At 44.6% G+C, this 15,017-nt stretch overlaps 1 protein-coding gene across 4 annotated transcripts in view; it reads left to right on the top strand.

Annotated features, from left to right (window-relative positions):
- Positions 1-700: 700 nt before the first annotated feature.
- Positions 701-15,017, top strand: part of APX6 (ascorbate peroxidase 6) — a 90,139-nt gene continuing 75,822 nt past the window's right edge. For 3 of the 4 annotated variants that reach the window (XR_015687594.1, XM_087661074.1, XM_087661073.1), the window contains exon 1: positions 701-1,149. Coding sequence is in view for 3 of the 4 variants with exons in the window: in XM_087661074.1 (XP_087517200.1) it covers positions 951-1,149 (199 nt within the window). In the remaining variant the exon portion in view is untranslated. The remainder of the gene's footprint in view (positions 1,150-15,017) is intronic. The other variant, XM_087661075.1, reaches the window with a different exon arrangement.

The following is a 15,017-nucleotide window of genomic DNA, read 5'->3' as shown; positions in this document are numbered from 1 at the left end:
ATTCCATTTCTTTCAAATGACTAGTTGATTGTAGGAATAGAGTGTACAAAAAAATGTCTAGGCCAAAATGTTTCCTTAAGTTAATTAAAGTAGCAACAGGAAATAGCAGATTGCATAAAATGAAAAAATGCAAGGGTAGTGCTATAGGATACTAGAAGCAAATCACATTGTTGAACTTTTGCCCTTGTTAGAAAGGAAAAAAATATTCATAAGTGTGTGACAAGCAATGGCTTTAATTGAAGAAGAGTATCTTGGTTGTTGTGGATGTGGTTCATGGAAATTATCATGAATTTGGAATATAGAAGGATTGTGACTAACATTGTACTCTCCTCTTAACATTAATCCCATCCTTGCCTAAGATGAGAGAAAGAATCCTCAGCGAGAATGATGTATAGCATTGGATAGACCCCCAGTTCTAGAAAGAGGTAAAGATAAGGGATCTCAAAAAGGGTTGCAATATCCAATGATAAATTAATCCAATAAAACTACTTTAGGTAATTGCTAGGAAAAGATAGTTTTCAACTACTTTTATGTTGCACCTAAAAGCTATTCAATGAATCTTGTGTTATCAGATAATCAATGAAGCTATTTGTATGTGTCTTCACAAGGTATCTTTTCGAGTTTTGCTAGACAATCAAGAATACTATATGTTATTATTTTTTATTTTCTTACAAAGTGTATCCTTTCAGTGTACAAGTATCTTATCTTTTGGCGTTCGAAGGATGATGTCCAGTTACCACCCTAAATAAATACATAAGGTTTCGTAAGTCGGATGGCTATCATCCACCCCCACCAGCTTTTGAACGCCTCGACCCAGGCATTCTCACACGATACTGTGCTGACAGAAGAGTGAAGCTGAGCTTGGCAGGCAGACCTAGCAGTAATTTACTTGCAGCTTTGCTTGGTGTCCGTTCGTTTGTCATCGGGCAAGAGGAGCGGGAGGGACAGACATGGAGGGTTGTGGCGCTGTCGGTGGTGGCTCTACCAATGCATACCCCTCGCGCGTCATCATCTTAGCATCACCAGAGTCCACTTCCGGCACTTTTGTCTCTTCTTGGCTTCCATCCTCGTCCAAAATGCTCCCATTGGTTCCTCCCCCGAGAGCCCAGCGCAAGGGTTCCTTCAGATGTTCACTGGAACAACACGCAGGTATACCTGCTTCTCCTTCCCATTTCCCGCCATTGCTTTTTAGACACAATCGTTTTTATCTGTATGCCCGAAGGAAATTTGGTAAGTCATTGCTTGTTAGTCAAAAAAAATGCCCGAAGAAAGTTGATGTTTGTTAAGGGTCCCGTGTTGTGTCGATAAACAAGTCTATGAAAACTTAAGCTTAACCAGTAGTAGTAACCAGCCATATATGCACAATAATGAAAAACGGAAGGAACATCGTGACACATTCCTGATAACCATTGACAAGGTTCTTGTTCGGACACACAGCAAGGGCTCATGAGCGTGAGGAGGAGGATGATTGTCCTTTTGTTATTAGCATTCTTTTCCTATAAGCAGGGGGATTGTCCTTTTGGTATTAGCATTCTTTCCTAAAGATAGGCTAGTCAAGTTACCTATGGGTAATTTTCATTCAAGAATCACCTTATCACCATAACATTGTAATAATGTATGCCCTAATAGGCAATGTTAATAAAATCCATGCTTGACATCTGGTTTATCGGATCATTTCAACTTATTTGGTTGTAAGGAATCGACAGTAGTGAGGTAGGGAGAAATAAGAAAGAAGATGGAAAGTGAGAACACTTAGCAAGAGATGCAAGGGTTGTATACACATGCACTGGTAACAAGACATGAGTCCATGTTTAGCTCAAGTGATAAGATGTTAGTTAGTTGGCCCAAGGTGCCCCAACATAAAACCCTAAGCCATGATTATTTGATGAGCAAATCCTTTGGCCATTAAGTGGGCCTTGTGTTTGTACAAATGTGCCTTCTCTATGATACTTGGTCACAAAGATTGACATCATTCCAATCACCTTGCATTTAATAGGCCTTCGATTCATGTTCCATGGCCCTATGTCAAGGATCATTATGCGATACCTCTCCAACCATCGACGGTTGTGGACTCCAACTTCCTTGTCTGTAGTGGCGAGTGTCATCAACTTGTAATTGGTGTGTAAGACCTTTCTTGTATGTGCTTGATTGCGACTAGAAAGTTGTGACATTTTGTGTTGCTCCCACTCTTAGAGGATAACCTCAATGGCTGCATCATGGAGGGTTTGATGAATCCATCGGGGAGAAAGCCAATGATTCCCTTGCTCCTTGGTTTTGAATTCTATCTTTGGATCACGATGGCTAGGAATTTGACGGTGGTGCAATCTCCTCCTAGAAAGTCTTAAACTCTGATTGCTCCCCTTGAAATTGGCTATGGCAACCACCTGTTGTTTGTGTCTCCAAGCATGGGGGTGCTTCTAGCATCTCTGCGATTGGAAGCTCTACGCATCGCATGTCTTTGCTGATGTAGATATTTTGGGACATTAGATCATAAATGCGGTATCTCACTGCTTAAAAATTATGCCCACGAACACGTCTAGTGGACTTTGGATCCATATTGCTACGTGGTCTATGTTGTTACCCAACCTCCCACTATTGCCGTTGAATAGTTGCCATAATCTTTAGCTGATCGTTTTTGTGTTTTCAGCGTTTTGAGTTTAGGGTTTGCATTTATTGCATTAATGTTTGAGTAATTGTGTTATAGTCGTGTTTATACATCTTGTGTTTTCTCAATGCAAACTCTAGCATATCTTCACATGGTATCAGAGCCGACGCTTTTAAAGGGTATCTTGTGGTATTGTGGAGGCTTGGTTTTGTGTGAGGTACACAAAGTAATAGAGAAGTTTCGTTACTTGCATGTGGAATTTTGGAAGGTTGCATAAGCATGGGTCAAGGTGAATAATAGCTACAAGAGCTATACCTTATGTCACTTATTTTTTCTTTTGTAAAATTTTTAATAACAAAAACATTTTTGAGTCTCGCCAATCAAACTAAAACATTTAGACATCATCATATTAGGAAAAAGTATGTGAAACTGCTTTCTTTCTCTCTATTTTTTGTTAGGATCGGCAAAAGGAAAGGGGAAGGGTGGAGGGGGTATGGTTTTATGTATGACAAATGCTATCTTTTATGTACTCACTAAAGCTACATTTCTAAAGGAGATTGCATTAATGCACAAAAACATGCAACCATTTCACAATGTCTTAAGACGACTCCTCCTTGGGATCCTACTATGTTCTATCAGGCTTCTCCATCACCGGAGTCCTTGAGGAGGCATTATGGACTTAACAAGGAGGACGCCACATCACCTTTACCTTCACTCTCTTCTCCTTTTCTTGACTTAATGTGATAGATGAGGAGTTCGAAGAATTCATGGGTAACAAGTATATCAAGCTTACCTCCCTCCTACTAGCTTTTGTACAACATCTAGACCGGTTGGTGAGGCCAGCCACCTCTCTAATCAAGGAGGACATATGGCATTTGGAATGATTGGTAAATCATCTTCTTCATCTCAGCCAAGTCCAATGTCAAGTTCAATTAACTCCTTTGAGTCATGAATCAAAACCCTCCTGTGTTTCTCCTTTTGGTGTGTAGGGTCTCGATACTTTTCAAATATACCAATGTAATCAAGGAGGCTCTAGACATAGATATACATCTATAGGTATATGTGAAATTGTATCCTCTGTTCTTTTTGAGTATGGATTTGGCACTTCTCTATCACACTTACCTCCCATCCCACCCACATCTCTTGAGTCTCTTTCTTTTGCATTTAGTAATCTAGGATTGCACTCCACTTGTGCATCTAGTACACTGGGAGTTGGGGCTTGCATATCTGCTTTTAGTTTCTTCTCTTTCTCTACATCCCATGTTATGTATCCTCAGGTGAATGCCTCTTTGCATCCTTGTATATCGTTAGGGGGGAATGCCACCCTTTAGCACTGTGCTTTACCCACATCCACAAGTGAACACATCTGTTTACCTTGGGATAATTGTGATGGGTATCCCCCTCACTTTCCCTAGACACTCATCTGTTAGTAGTCATGTTTGTCATGCCTTGTCATCTCTTGCCTGTGAGCCTCAGTCTGAGTCAGACGAGGACATTAGGAGCTCTGACATGTCTGTCATGTGTTATGATGGGGGAGGCTAGTCACTCTTGACTGGCTGTCTTAGGATGTGTATTTCTTTTTGGCCTCTTTTAGTGGGCAGCCACTGGTGGCTGCCCGGCCACTTTTTTGGTCACTGATGTGGGGCGCCCATTTTAGGGCATTTTTAGGGTTTGCGCCCATTTTAGGGTTAGGGTTAGGGTTTGTCCTTTTGCCTATTTATTGGCAGCCCCCCTCCCCACTTGGTCACTTGTCTTCTTGCAGATTCAGACACTCCTCCCCCGTGGTGGTGTTGCCATCATCATCAGCCTGATCTGGTGCCCTCACTGACGCTTCGGGCTGCGTGCAGGGACTGATCAGTCCATTTCAATGTATTCAGCATTCACTTCAGTCAGTGCAGATTTCTCTTTCTTATTTTCTGCTCTCTCTCTCTCTCCCCCTCCGTGTTCGTATTCCCTCTTCCGCAGCGCACTCTCACATGGTATCAGAGCCAAAGGAGAGTACACGGAGCTGAGATTTACGCGGGAGAACACCCACAACTTTGCATTTGCTGGTCAAGACGTCTCCAACAGTTGAGACGTCACCTTCTGCACCATCTTCTTGATCAAGGCGGCCTCTTTTGGTGTCACATCTTTGCGTTTGTTGCTGGCGTCATCCCCAACAGCCAAGGCAGCCCTTCCAAGAGGTCCCAAATATTTGCGTTTGCTGCTGGCGCCTTCTCCAGTGGCTGCCACGTCATCAACAACCTCTTCCTGCTTGCGTTTTCAGCCAGGCGGCCTCCCCAACAGCTGAGCGACATCTTCCTTACTGGTGTTTTGAGGTAGGAGGCTGTTTTTCTGTGGTGATTGCATCATTAGCATTTGCGTTTGACATCATCCTTGCGTTCTGTGCAAGGCGGCCAGCTCAGGAGCTTCTGGTGTTTGTGTTTCGGCACCGGCAACCTTCCCTTGTTGTGTTTTGGTGTTTGCAGATATCGAAGATGTCTTCTCATCAATTTACGGGCTTTGATAACTCAGATGACGAGCTTTTGTCTCGACACTCATCTGAACGGAGGCGTGATTTCTATCACGAGGACCGTCGTCCGGAGTCTATTCTTCTTTCCCGTCCCCCTTCTATTCATGTATCTCGGCAAGCCTCTTCCAGTGGGCCGAAGATGCAGCCTTTGGTACCCCCTGTACAGGTACCCGTACTTCCTCAGCTGCCCAAAGAGGACCGGTTGGATGGCTCCAACTTTTCTCAGTGGTCTTGCAAGGTGGAGTGTATCTTGGACTCCTTCGATCTTTGGGAGCTTGTTTCTGTTCCTATTCCCCGGCCTAAGGTGGATCCCGCAGATGGGACATCTATGGATCGTGCAGCCTTATGGGATCGGCTTAATTCTAGAGCCAGATCTTTCCTCTTTCTGAGTTTGCAGGATTCTGTCCTTGTTCATGTTCACAGGTTGAAGACTACAGCAGGCGTGTGGAGAAAGCTCGCGTCTCTCTATCAACAGAAGACGTTTGCCCACCGGATATCTCTCGAAAAGAAGTTGCGGATGCTCGCTATTGATGATAGTCCTTCCATGAAGGACCACATCAACAGATTACAGGATATGAGGGATGAGCTTGCATCCCTCGGTCGGACGATATCTTCTGAAGACATGGCTATGATTCTTTTGACTCAGTTGCCATCGCCTCGGTTTGATGTCTTCTACACCAGCCTTCTTACATCGAGGACCCGTGAGAAGCTTCTATGGGAGGAGCTATCCCCACTTGTCTTGGAGCATGACGAGCAACTCAGAGAGGTCAGTGCTAGTGGATCCGACTCCACTAGAGCCTTTGTTGTAGGTTCGGAAGGACAGAAGAAGAAGAAGAAGAAGTCAAAGGCTAAGAAGAAGGACAGTTCTTCAGACTTTGACTCAGATTCAGAGAGACCAAAGTGCCCACACTGTGGGAAAGGGACACATCCCGAGGAGAAATGCTGGAAGAAGTACCCTCACCTTCGTTCGGGAGCGAAGGGTGGATCTACATCGGAGCCTTCTTCTACCTCTACACCAGCTGTTACCCTTGAGTCAGTGTCTTCTGCGCAGCCTTGGTTAGTGGACAGTGGTGCTTTGAGTCATATGACTCCCCGAGGTGATTTGTTACAGGATCTCCGCCCATCAGAGGGTTCAGTCACTGTTGGTGACATTTTATCAGTGCCTATTAGTGGTGTTGGCACATTGCCTTTGTTTACCGACCGACCTTCGAGCTCCTTTTCACAGGCCCTACATGTTCTGGATTTGGGCCTTCTCCTCCTCTTCGTTTATGGCCTTACGAGGCTTGGCACACGAGTGATCTTCACCGAGCATGCCGTTGTTATTGAGGATTCTTTTACAAGAGCTGTCTTATCTACAGGTTGGCAGGAGAGCGGGCTTTACAGGCTCCATTCCCCTTCTTTGATGCAGGGTCCTCCAAGGCAGTCTATTGCTACACCCGTTCCCGCTTGTGCACCTTCTATTCCACAGGCTCCTTCCCATCCCCCACCTTCTCCTCCGGTGGTTCCCTCGTACCCCCCATCCCTTTCAGAGGGGGACGATCTCGGTGATGCGGCTGTGGATTCCCTGGTCCCTAGTGTTTTAGAGGGGGATTCCCAAGATCGTGAGGAGCTCCTTCAGCGGCAGTCTACATCGACGGACTTCATCGACCTTGGCATTCCTCTTGCCACCCCGGGATCCGTTTCTCCCTTGGCCTTCAGCCACACCCAGGATCTGCGAGGGGGTGTTAGCAGTCATGTTTGTCATGCCTTGTCATCTCCTGCCTGTGAGCCTCAGTCTGAGTGAGACGAGGACATTAGGAGCTCTGACATGTCTGTCATGTGTTATGATGGGGGAGGCTAGTTACTCTTGACTGGCTGTCTTAGGATGTGTATTCCTTTTTGGCCTCTTTTAGTGGGCAGCCACTGGCTGCCCGGCCACTTTTTTGGTCACTGATATGGGGCGCCCATTTTAGGGCATTTTTAGGGTTTGCGCCCATTTTAGGGTTAGGGTTAGGGTTTGTCCTTTTGCCTATTTATTGGCAGCCCCCCTCCCCACTTGGTCACTTGTCTTCTTGTAGATTCGGACACTCCTTCTCCCCCATGGTGGTGCTGCCATCATCATCAGCCTGATCTGGTGCCCTCACTGACGCTTCGGGCTGCGTGCAGGGACTGATCAGTCCATTTCAGTGTATTCAGCATTCATATCAGTCAGTGCAGATTTCTCTTTCTTATTTTCTGCTTTCTCTCTCTCTCTCCCTCCGTGTTCGTATTCCCTCTTCCGCAGCGCACTCTCACAATCTATCAGAAGTGGTGCAGCAATGGAAGCATAAACAACATGCTGAAATAAACTACTGAAACACAAGACAAGAAAGAAAGAATGAATGAACACAAATACAGATGAGAACTCAGATGTATGCTCGGGAAATGGAATCCATATCGAACACGAGACAATAGTATACAACAGTGAGTCACTAGCTATGTGGGCACCTTGGCACCGGCTCCTCTCTCTCGAATCGCAATAAATGCAGTCGGCTAGCATTAAATGCTCCCGAGTCCTGAAAGGGGCGCTAGAAAATGCCAGATAAATACACTAGAAAATACTACATAAGATGCTAAATGAAATGCCGTAGCCTTTGCAGCATAGACTCACACATGAGCTGACTAATTTGCTAACACCCTCTCTCAGATTAGGGGTGATCTGATACAATACAATAGTACAATGATGGGGAATCAGAAACTATACAACATAGAACCACCATAAGAACCATGGATATCTAAGCAGTCGGTCGCCAACGCGCCACCAAGATGCCTCCGAGAGTATCAGATGTCGGTGTCGATCATAATAGCACCACTCGAAAATAGAGAAGAATCATAGCAGCTCTGTGTTATGTCACTTATGTCACTCAGGACATAAAAGATCAATCTGCCAAACATGTATCTGAACATGTGACCATGGAATCCCCGCCTTCGGCCAAAACTGCCAAAGTGTCCCCTCATGTGAGCTCCTGACGAAAGCCTCCCGCTCTTTGTCACGAAAAGAATAGCCCATTATGAACCCAAATGTCAAATCTAGGCTCTAGGATTTCACTGCTAGACAACGATGATGCTTTAGGGACATCCCTCTCTGGATCCTGTGCATCTGTATAAAAATATAGATGAGGCACACCTGCCCCACCACCACACTCTCTCACACTCCCTCTCTAGCACCGAAGAGTCCTGAGGGATGTCATCATGCCATCACTAGAAAGTAGCAAAGGAAGGGGCCATCACTCCCTTCCCACAATCCGTAGAAGTTGATCCCTTCTGCGTCTTGGACGTTCCGTAGGTGACCTTTCTTCCCACAATGGTAACACTGTGGCTTCGACTTCTTCTTCGAACCCTTCTCTAAAGCTGCAAGAGCCTCACGTGATCCTCCATAGTGTGATGGAAGCCGCCCTGTAGCCGTAAGGTAGCCTCATGCTCAAGAAGCATCGAGGACGTGTGCAGAAAATTGACAAGAGTCGACGAAGCCTGTGCCCGTAAAGCATTCGCCACTCCATCTAATTCGGGGGGGAGCTTGTAGAGAGCAGTACCAATGAGATGTGCCTTTGACAGGGCAGATTGCATCTGACGAAGCTGATCCTAGATCGTGGTAACTCGAAGTAGAAAAGATTGGATAATATCCTTCGCCTCAAACTTCAAGTGCTGGAGCTGTCCATAGAGGGTCACCGCCCGCATCGTAGAAGGTGTCTTGTACATCAGCTGCAACTTCGACCATACCTCTGAAGCCGTCCTGCAGGCAGTGACTACCGGTAGAACTGCTTTAGAAATACACCGAAGAAGAGTCGAATAAGCACGGGCATCGTGTGAATCCCATGTAAGCACTGCCTCCTCATAGTTGCCTTCATCAAAATCAGATGGAATTGGAGAAGGCTGTTGAGGATGTGCCATAGCTCCGCCAACCACGTACCATAACTGCTTCTGGATAAACCACGCTTTCATCACCGCACTCCATGTGTGATAATCAGGTCCATGTAGCTTGTCATCTGTGGGTGTGCACAGAGGAGCCATTTGGAGGGGATGGAAAAGAGGAGAGAAAGGAAGGGCGTTGGAGAGTGAGCACAACCAAAACGCAACCAAAAACACAAAAAAAATAAGAGTTCACATGCAATGTAACCCAAAATCTAACCAAAATAAGCCAAAATTTGCTGCACAAAGTCAAAAAATCAGTTCAAAACTGCCAGAAACAGCAAAAATGGCCAGTTTTGCCAGTTGCCCAGCCCAAAATAGTGCTGAAAACAGCAAAACGCAGGTGGCACACTGCATAAACAGGTGTAGGGAACTGGTGCCAACAGCCTGATGATGAAAACACAGGCTGCAGGAGGTGTTGGATAGGTAGGCGATGCAGATGCTGATCAAAACGCAGTGTATGGAAGCCAAAAACTGGTCGCAATCAGGTTGACAGCAGTCGCCAGGGCAGCAGAGGGTTAAATCAGTCCTGAAATCAGCAATAAAACACAGCACAAGGTGTGCATAACCTGAAATCTGATACCATGTCAGAAGTGGTGCAGCAATGGAAGCATAAACAACATGCTGAAATAAACTGCTGAAACATAAGACGAGAAAGAAAGAATGAATGAACACAAATATAGATGAGAACTTAGATGTGTGCTCGGGAAACAGAATCCATATTGAACACGAGACAAGAGTATACAACAGTGAGTCATGGGCTGTGTGGGCACCCTGGCACCGGCTCCTCTCTCTTGAAGAATCCACGTATGATGGCTGAAGTACTCACAGAGGAGGAGGATCCCAACAATAAATAGGCATAAAATGGGGGGAGCAATAAATGCATTCAGCCAGCATTTATTGCTCCCTAGCCCTAAAAGAGGCGCCAAAAAATGCTAGATAAATACACTAGAAAATACTACATAAAATGCTAAATGAAATGCCACAACCTCTGCAACACAGACTCACACATAAGCTGACTAATATGCTAACATCATCTCCCCATCTATTGGCCTCTCAGATGCAGGGATTTCCATCGTCTGTTTATCGTGTGTTGTCTCACATTCCATGGTCACTCACGCAAGGCTTTTTATCCTTTGCTTGTGTGTCCCTATCCGTCCTCCACTAGCTACTCGTGTGGTCACCATGTCCATGCCTAGTCGGTCTATTCTCACTTTTGGATCCACCGTGCACACTTCATGCTGTCATGAGATTTTTGGTCTAAGCTTTGAAAGTAGACGACTACCCATACCTTGTAGAGTTTGATGCTCTACCTATAGGACATGAGGAGACATGCTTATGGGAGAGTTTACCCAGTGCATTGATGCAGTTTACAAGAAGTCTTAAGTGTTGGGTAGTTGACTATGTGGTAAGTCGAGGAAGACTTGATAAGTTGAGGTTTGCATCTCGCATAATGTATGGCTTTTGGGCCGGGGGGGGGGGGGGGGGGGAACTTGTGGAACTCAGAAGGGAGTTTGGGGCAGCACTCACTGTGTCAAAAAACAGGCACAAACAGGGCAGAAGGGCTTCAAATTGGCTGGAAGAGGGGGAGATCTGGCATGCAAACTGAAGTGGAAAGCAAAGGAAAGGAAGCTGTAGCATCAAGGGGGTAAAGTTTGATCTCTTGGTAAGAAAGGAGAGAGTTCTTTGTCTTCATTTGGCTGTCTTGAACAGGGAATAACAAGGTATACAATAGGGCAGCTTGCTATCCACAGGGTTTTCATCATCTTCTATTGGATCTAGGAGCATCAATACAAGGCATCTCACTCTCTACCATAGGGGGATAGTTTGTACTTATCAAATACATAATTTTGAGAGGATTTGGAGCAGCAAATGAGTCTTTTAGTGCTGTTGTGATACACAGTAAAAACAGCACCGAAGTAAAAAATAAGGCTCGTACATGGTCTCCTTCATCTTCAACCATTTCTATCATTTGATATTGCTTTCGGGTGATGGGATTGACCTTTCCCTCAAAATTCATTAACTTGTATAGAGATTTGATGCTTTTGCCTATCACACAAGCCTATGTACAGTAGGGTTCTGATCACTTCTTATTCAAGGTTAGGGTGTATATTGGGCTATTGATTTTGAGTTGATCGATTGTTTCAACAAGGGTTGGATTGATCTTGCATTGTTTTACTTGATAGAAATACAAGGGCTTGGTTTTAGATTCATTTGATGTGTGAATTGTTTGTTCTTTCTCTCTTCTTCTTCTCTTTAACCTCTATTCTTTGCACCCTTATTTCTGAAACCCCTGTGGTTTCAGCTTTCATCCCTCTACTCCCTAACATTTGTGCAAGATGGGAGATACATTAGGATCAAGTTCAAGTGATGTTATTCAGCAGTTAATGTAGAATATGAATATGATTTTGTAGGCACAACAACAACAACAATAACAGCAACAAATGATGCATGCTTTTGCAAAATTAGAGTCTGCTGTGATCAAGGCTTTGCAAGTTGTAGAGCAAGAGATCAAACTATTTAATGGTTGGAATGTATCAGCATATTTGCATTTGTATGCATTGAATATTGAATTTCTATGGAGTGGCTCAATTTGCATGGAGTCAATATTTTGAGCGAATTACTATGTAGGAATTAAAGGTACAGATTAAGGAATTGTATTTGTAGGATGTTGATTGGTCTATGTTTAAGAAGGCATTAAGAGAAGAGTTTTACATAGAAGATACCAATTTGGTTACTTGTAGAACGTTTTAAGAGTGGGTTATGAAGCCGAATAAAAGGTTCGTAGCTATTGAATTGTTACGAGAGTTTGAAAGTAGATTTGAGCAATTGGATATTGTAGAGCAATAGGTTCTTGAGTCCCAAAAAATTGAGATGTTTTTGCAGGCTACATGTCTTGCCTTACAAGAGAAGTTGGATGATTTGTTGGAAGATCAATCTATTGAAATGGGGTTTAAAACAAAATGGCGATATGTCAAAGATGTTGTAAATGCACTTGTCAAGAAGTACAGAAGAAGGGAAAGATTGCATATTGGGGCTTTGCCTACTGCTTCTGGCAAGACCATTGAAACTGTATTTAAGCCACATGTATCTATGATTGTTTTGAAGGTTGAACCTGCTGTTTCGATAGTAAAAGAGGATGTTATGGATGAGTTGGTGTAGGGAATGCATAACCTATAGTTTCTTCATTCCCGTTTTTGGTTTTAGTTTCCAGCCCCAAAAAGGCTTTCTAGGGTCTTTTGAGAGAGTCGGTCGGAGCGCCGTACGAGAGACTTTAGTGGGCGAGACTCCAGATAGTTGGTGCTTCATCATCAGAGGCTGCTACACTTGCGTTTTCAGTTTTTGGCTCTTCCGTCTTCTCCAATGTCACTTCTTAGTAGTTGGTGATGCCTTCAAGCTCTCCATCCTTTGACGGTAGTCTCCTTGCTCCAAGCATCACCGGTCATTATCCTTGAGTTGTGGATTTAGAGGCTCCTCTTCGACGACAATCTCCTTGGTCTAGGCGACACCTCATCATCCCTATGTTTGCAGACTTAGAGGCTTCTTTGGTAGTATCCCTGCTCCGGGGTATCCTTCGTGCTACGGCACCCTTGTATCAGATTCACTTTATTAATTTATTTCATTCATCTGAGTTTCTCTTCTTTTCTCTTTTGAGTGTTTGTCGCACACACTCTGTGTTCCTCCTTGCAAACCCTACTGTCTCTCTAGTTGCTTAGTCATTTTGTGACATGGTATTAGAGCTTACCTATTTGCTTGACATAGTATCAGAGCTAGAGGTGCTCAGTGAGTTGCGAAGATCCTCTGTATCAGTGAAGGCAAAGATAGGTTGCAAGTTCGACATCAACATATGATTTCCTTACCATTTTCGTTGTGTCATTGGGCGATATCCTTCTTCTCCCTCCCACCCTCCCTTTTATAGGTTGGCATTACGGTATCATGGCATCTTCATTGTCAGCTTGCCCATCTCTTGGGTGCTCCTACTGTGGCAAGAACGGTCACATCATCGAAGATTGTTGACATCGACCTTTGCTCCCTACCCCACCGGAGTATATACGTCTTTCACTAGGCACTCCTTGTGCTACCTCTCCTTTCTAGGCCACGATGGTTGTTTTGCATCGGGTCTTAGCTTACTATTCTTAAGGCAATAAGAGGCATTCCACACGCACTAAGTCCTTTTCAGTAGCTGGAGGCTTTAAGACCTCACAAGGTGATAAGTCCTCTTGGAGACCACCACCTTGTGTGGAAGTTTCCCCCATCCATTTTCAGGTCCGGTGGCCACCACGACTGACATCTCCTCCACAGTACACTCTATTGTGAGCCTGCGACTATTCCCTACCCTTGGTTCACCATGCGCCTCCTCCTACCCCAACCTTTTCTCCTCAGGATCGAGAAGACGCCTCTAGGCTCTCTCCGGCTTCTACTCCTTTCGAGCCCTTCATATCTTCTTCGGCAAGATCGGTGGTACTTCCTTCGTTTTCAAACACCTTGGAGTCCGTGATCCATGAGTTGGAGTCCCCTCCGACGGTAGTCTCCTTGCTTCAGGCATCACTAGTCATTATCCCTAAGTTGCAGATTCAGAGGCTCCTCTTTGATTGCAATCTCCTTGCTCGAGGCGACACCTCATCATCCCTGTGTTTGTAGACTTAGAGACTTCTTTGGCAGTCTCCTTGCTCCAAGGTATCCTTTGTGCTACGCACCCTTTTATCATATTCACTTCATTATTTCATTTCATTCATCTAAGTTTCTCTTCCTTTCTCTTCTCAGCGCTTGTCATACACATTGTGAGTTTCTCCTCGCAAACCCTACTGCCCCTCTGGTTGCTCAGTCATTTCGTGACATGGTATTAGAGTATACCTGTTTTCTTGACAGCCGAGCTTGCGGAATCCAAAGGGTATAGGGCATACATACATTTACAGCTGAAACACTAAAGGAGTTGAATATCGGTTGTGAAGCATTCCTCTTGCTTGCTGAAAGGGAGTGCTTTTTGCAGATGTTAGCCACACATGGGAAGGCAATTGCATTTCAGCCTGTTGAAATAGGTTGTGTGGACCTGAACATTGTGGCTTGGATGGTGATTTTTACTATTCCACATGTGCATGGAGTTTAAAGTTGATTCCAGTGCCTTAGGCTTCCATCCCCAAGTTAATAGAGCTGCTAAATGAAAAGATGCGTACGAAGATATTGAAGTCGTCTTCAGCTCCAGACTCGAATAGGTGGCTTATCGTGCCCAAGAAGAATGATACATTGAGGTTTATTCAAGACATGCAACCAGTCAACAAAGTGGCTATAAGAAATGTTGGTGCAGGGCCTATAGTCCATGAGTTTGTAGAGGTATTCGTTGGAAGGGCTATTTATTCTTTGCGAGATTTATACTCAAGTTATGATTAGTTTCAACTGGTAGTTGAAAGCAGGGACACCATGCCCATGAAGACACCCTCAGGCTTGGTATGGATGTGTATGCTTCCACAAGGTGCAACAAACTCGGAAGCACACATGATGAATGCAATGAATAAGGTGCTGAGGGATTACATACCTCAACTTATTGTGTCCTTTAGACACCCTTAGGCTTGGTATGGATGTGTATGCTTCCACAAGGTGCAACAAACTCGGAAGCACACACGATGAATGCAATGAATAAGGTGCTCAGGGATTACATACCTCGACTTATTGTGTTCTTTTTGAATGATGTATGAATAAAGGGTTGTGGAGAGGAGGAGAAGAATGAAGAGTTGGATGTGAAGCATATAGGTGATTGTGAAAAGATGTTAGCTCTCTTGGAAGGAGTACACTTGACTCTTTTAGGCCACAAGTTTGTATTTGAAGTTGCGGAGGTCTTGATTGTGGGCCATATGTGTGGACCCTATGGCAGGAAGCCTTAACGAGCAAAGATAGATGGTAGTTCAGAGGTTAGAAGGTTATTGGGAGTATGTGTCTTTTACCTTATATAGATTCCTCATTTTGCGCATATGGCTA

The sequence above is a fragment of the Lygodium microphyllum genome, chromosome 20, assembly GCF_053477565.2.
Source record: "Lygodium microphyllum isolate KBCC chromosome 20, Lygodium_microphyllum_v1.1.10, whole genome shotgun sequence".
In the NCBI taxonomy this organism is placed as follows: Eukaryota; Viridiplantae; Streptophyta; class Polypodiopsida; order Schizaeales; family Lygodiaceae; genus Lygodium; species Lygodium microphyllum.
This window is presented reverse-complemented; position numbering and strand designations above follow the sequence as displayed.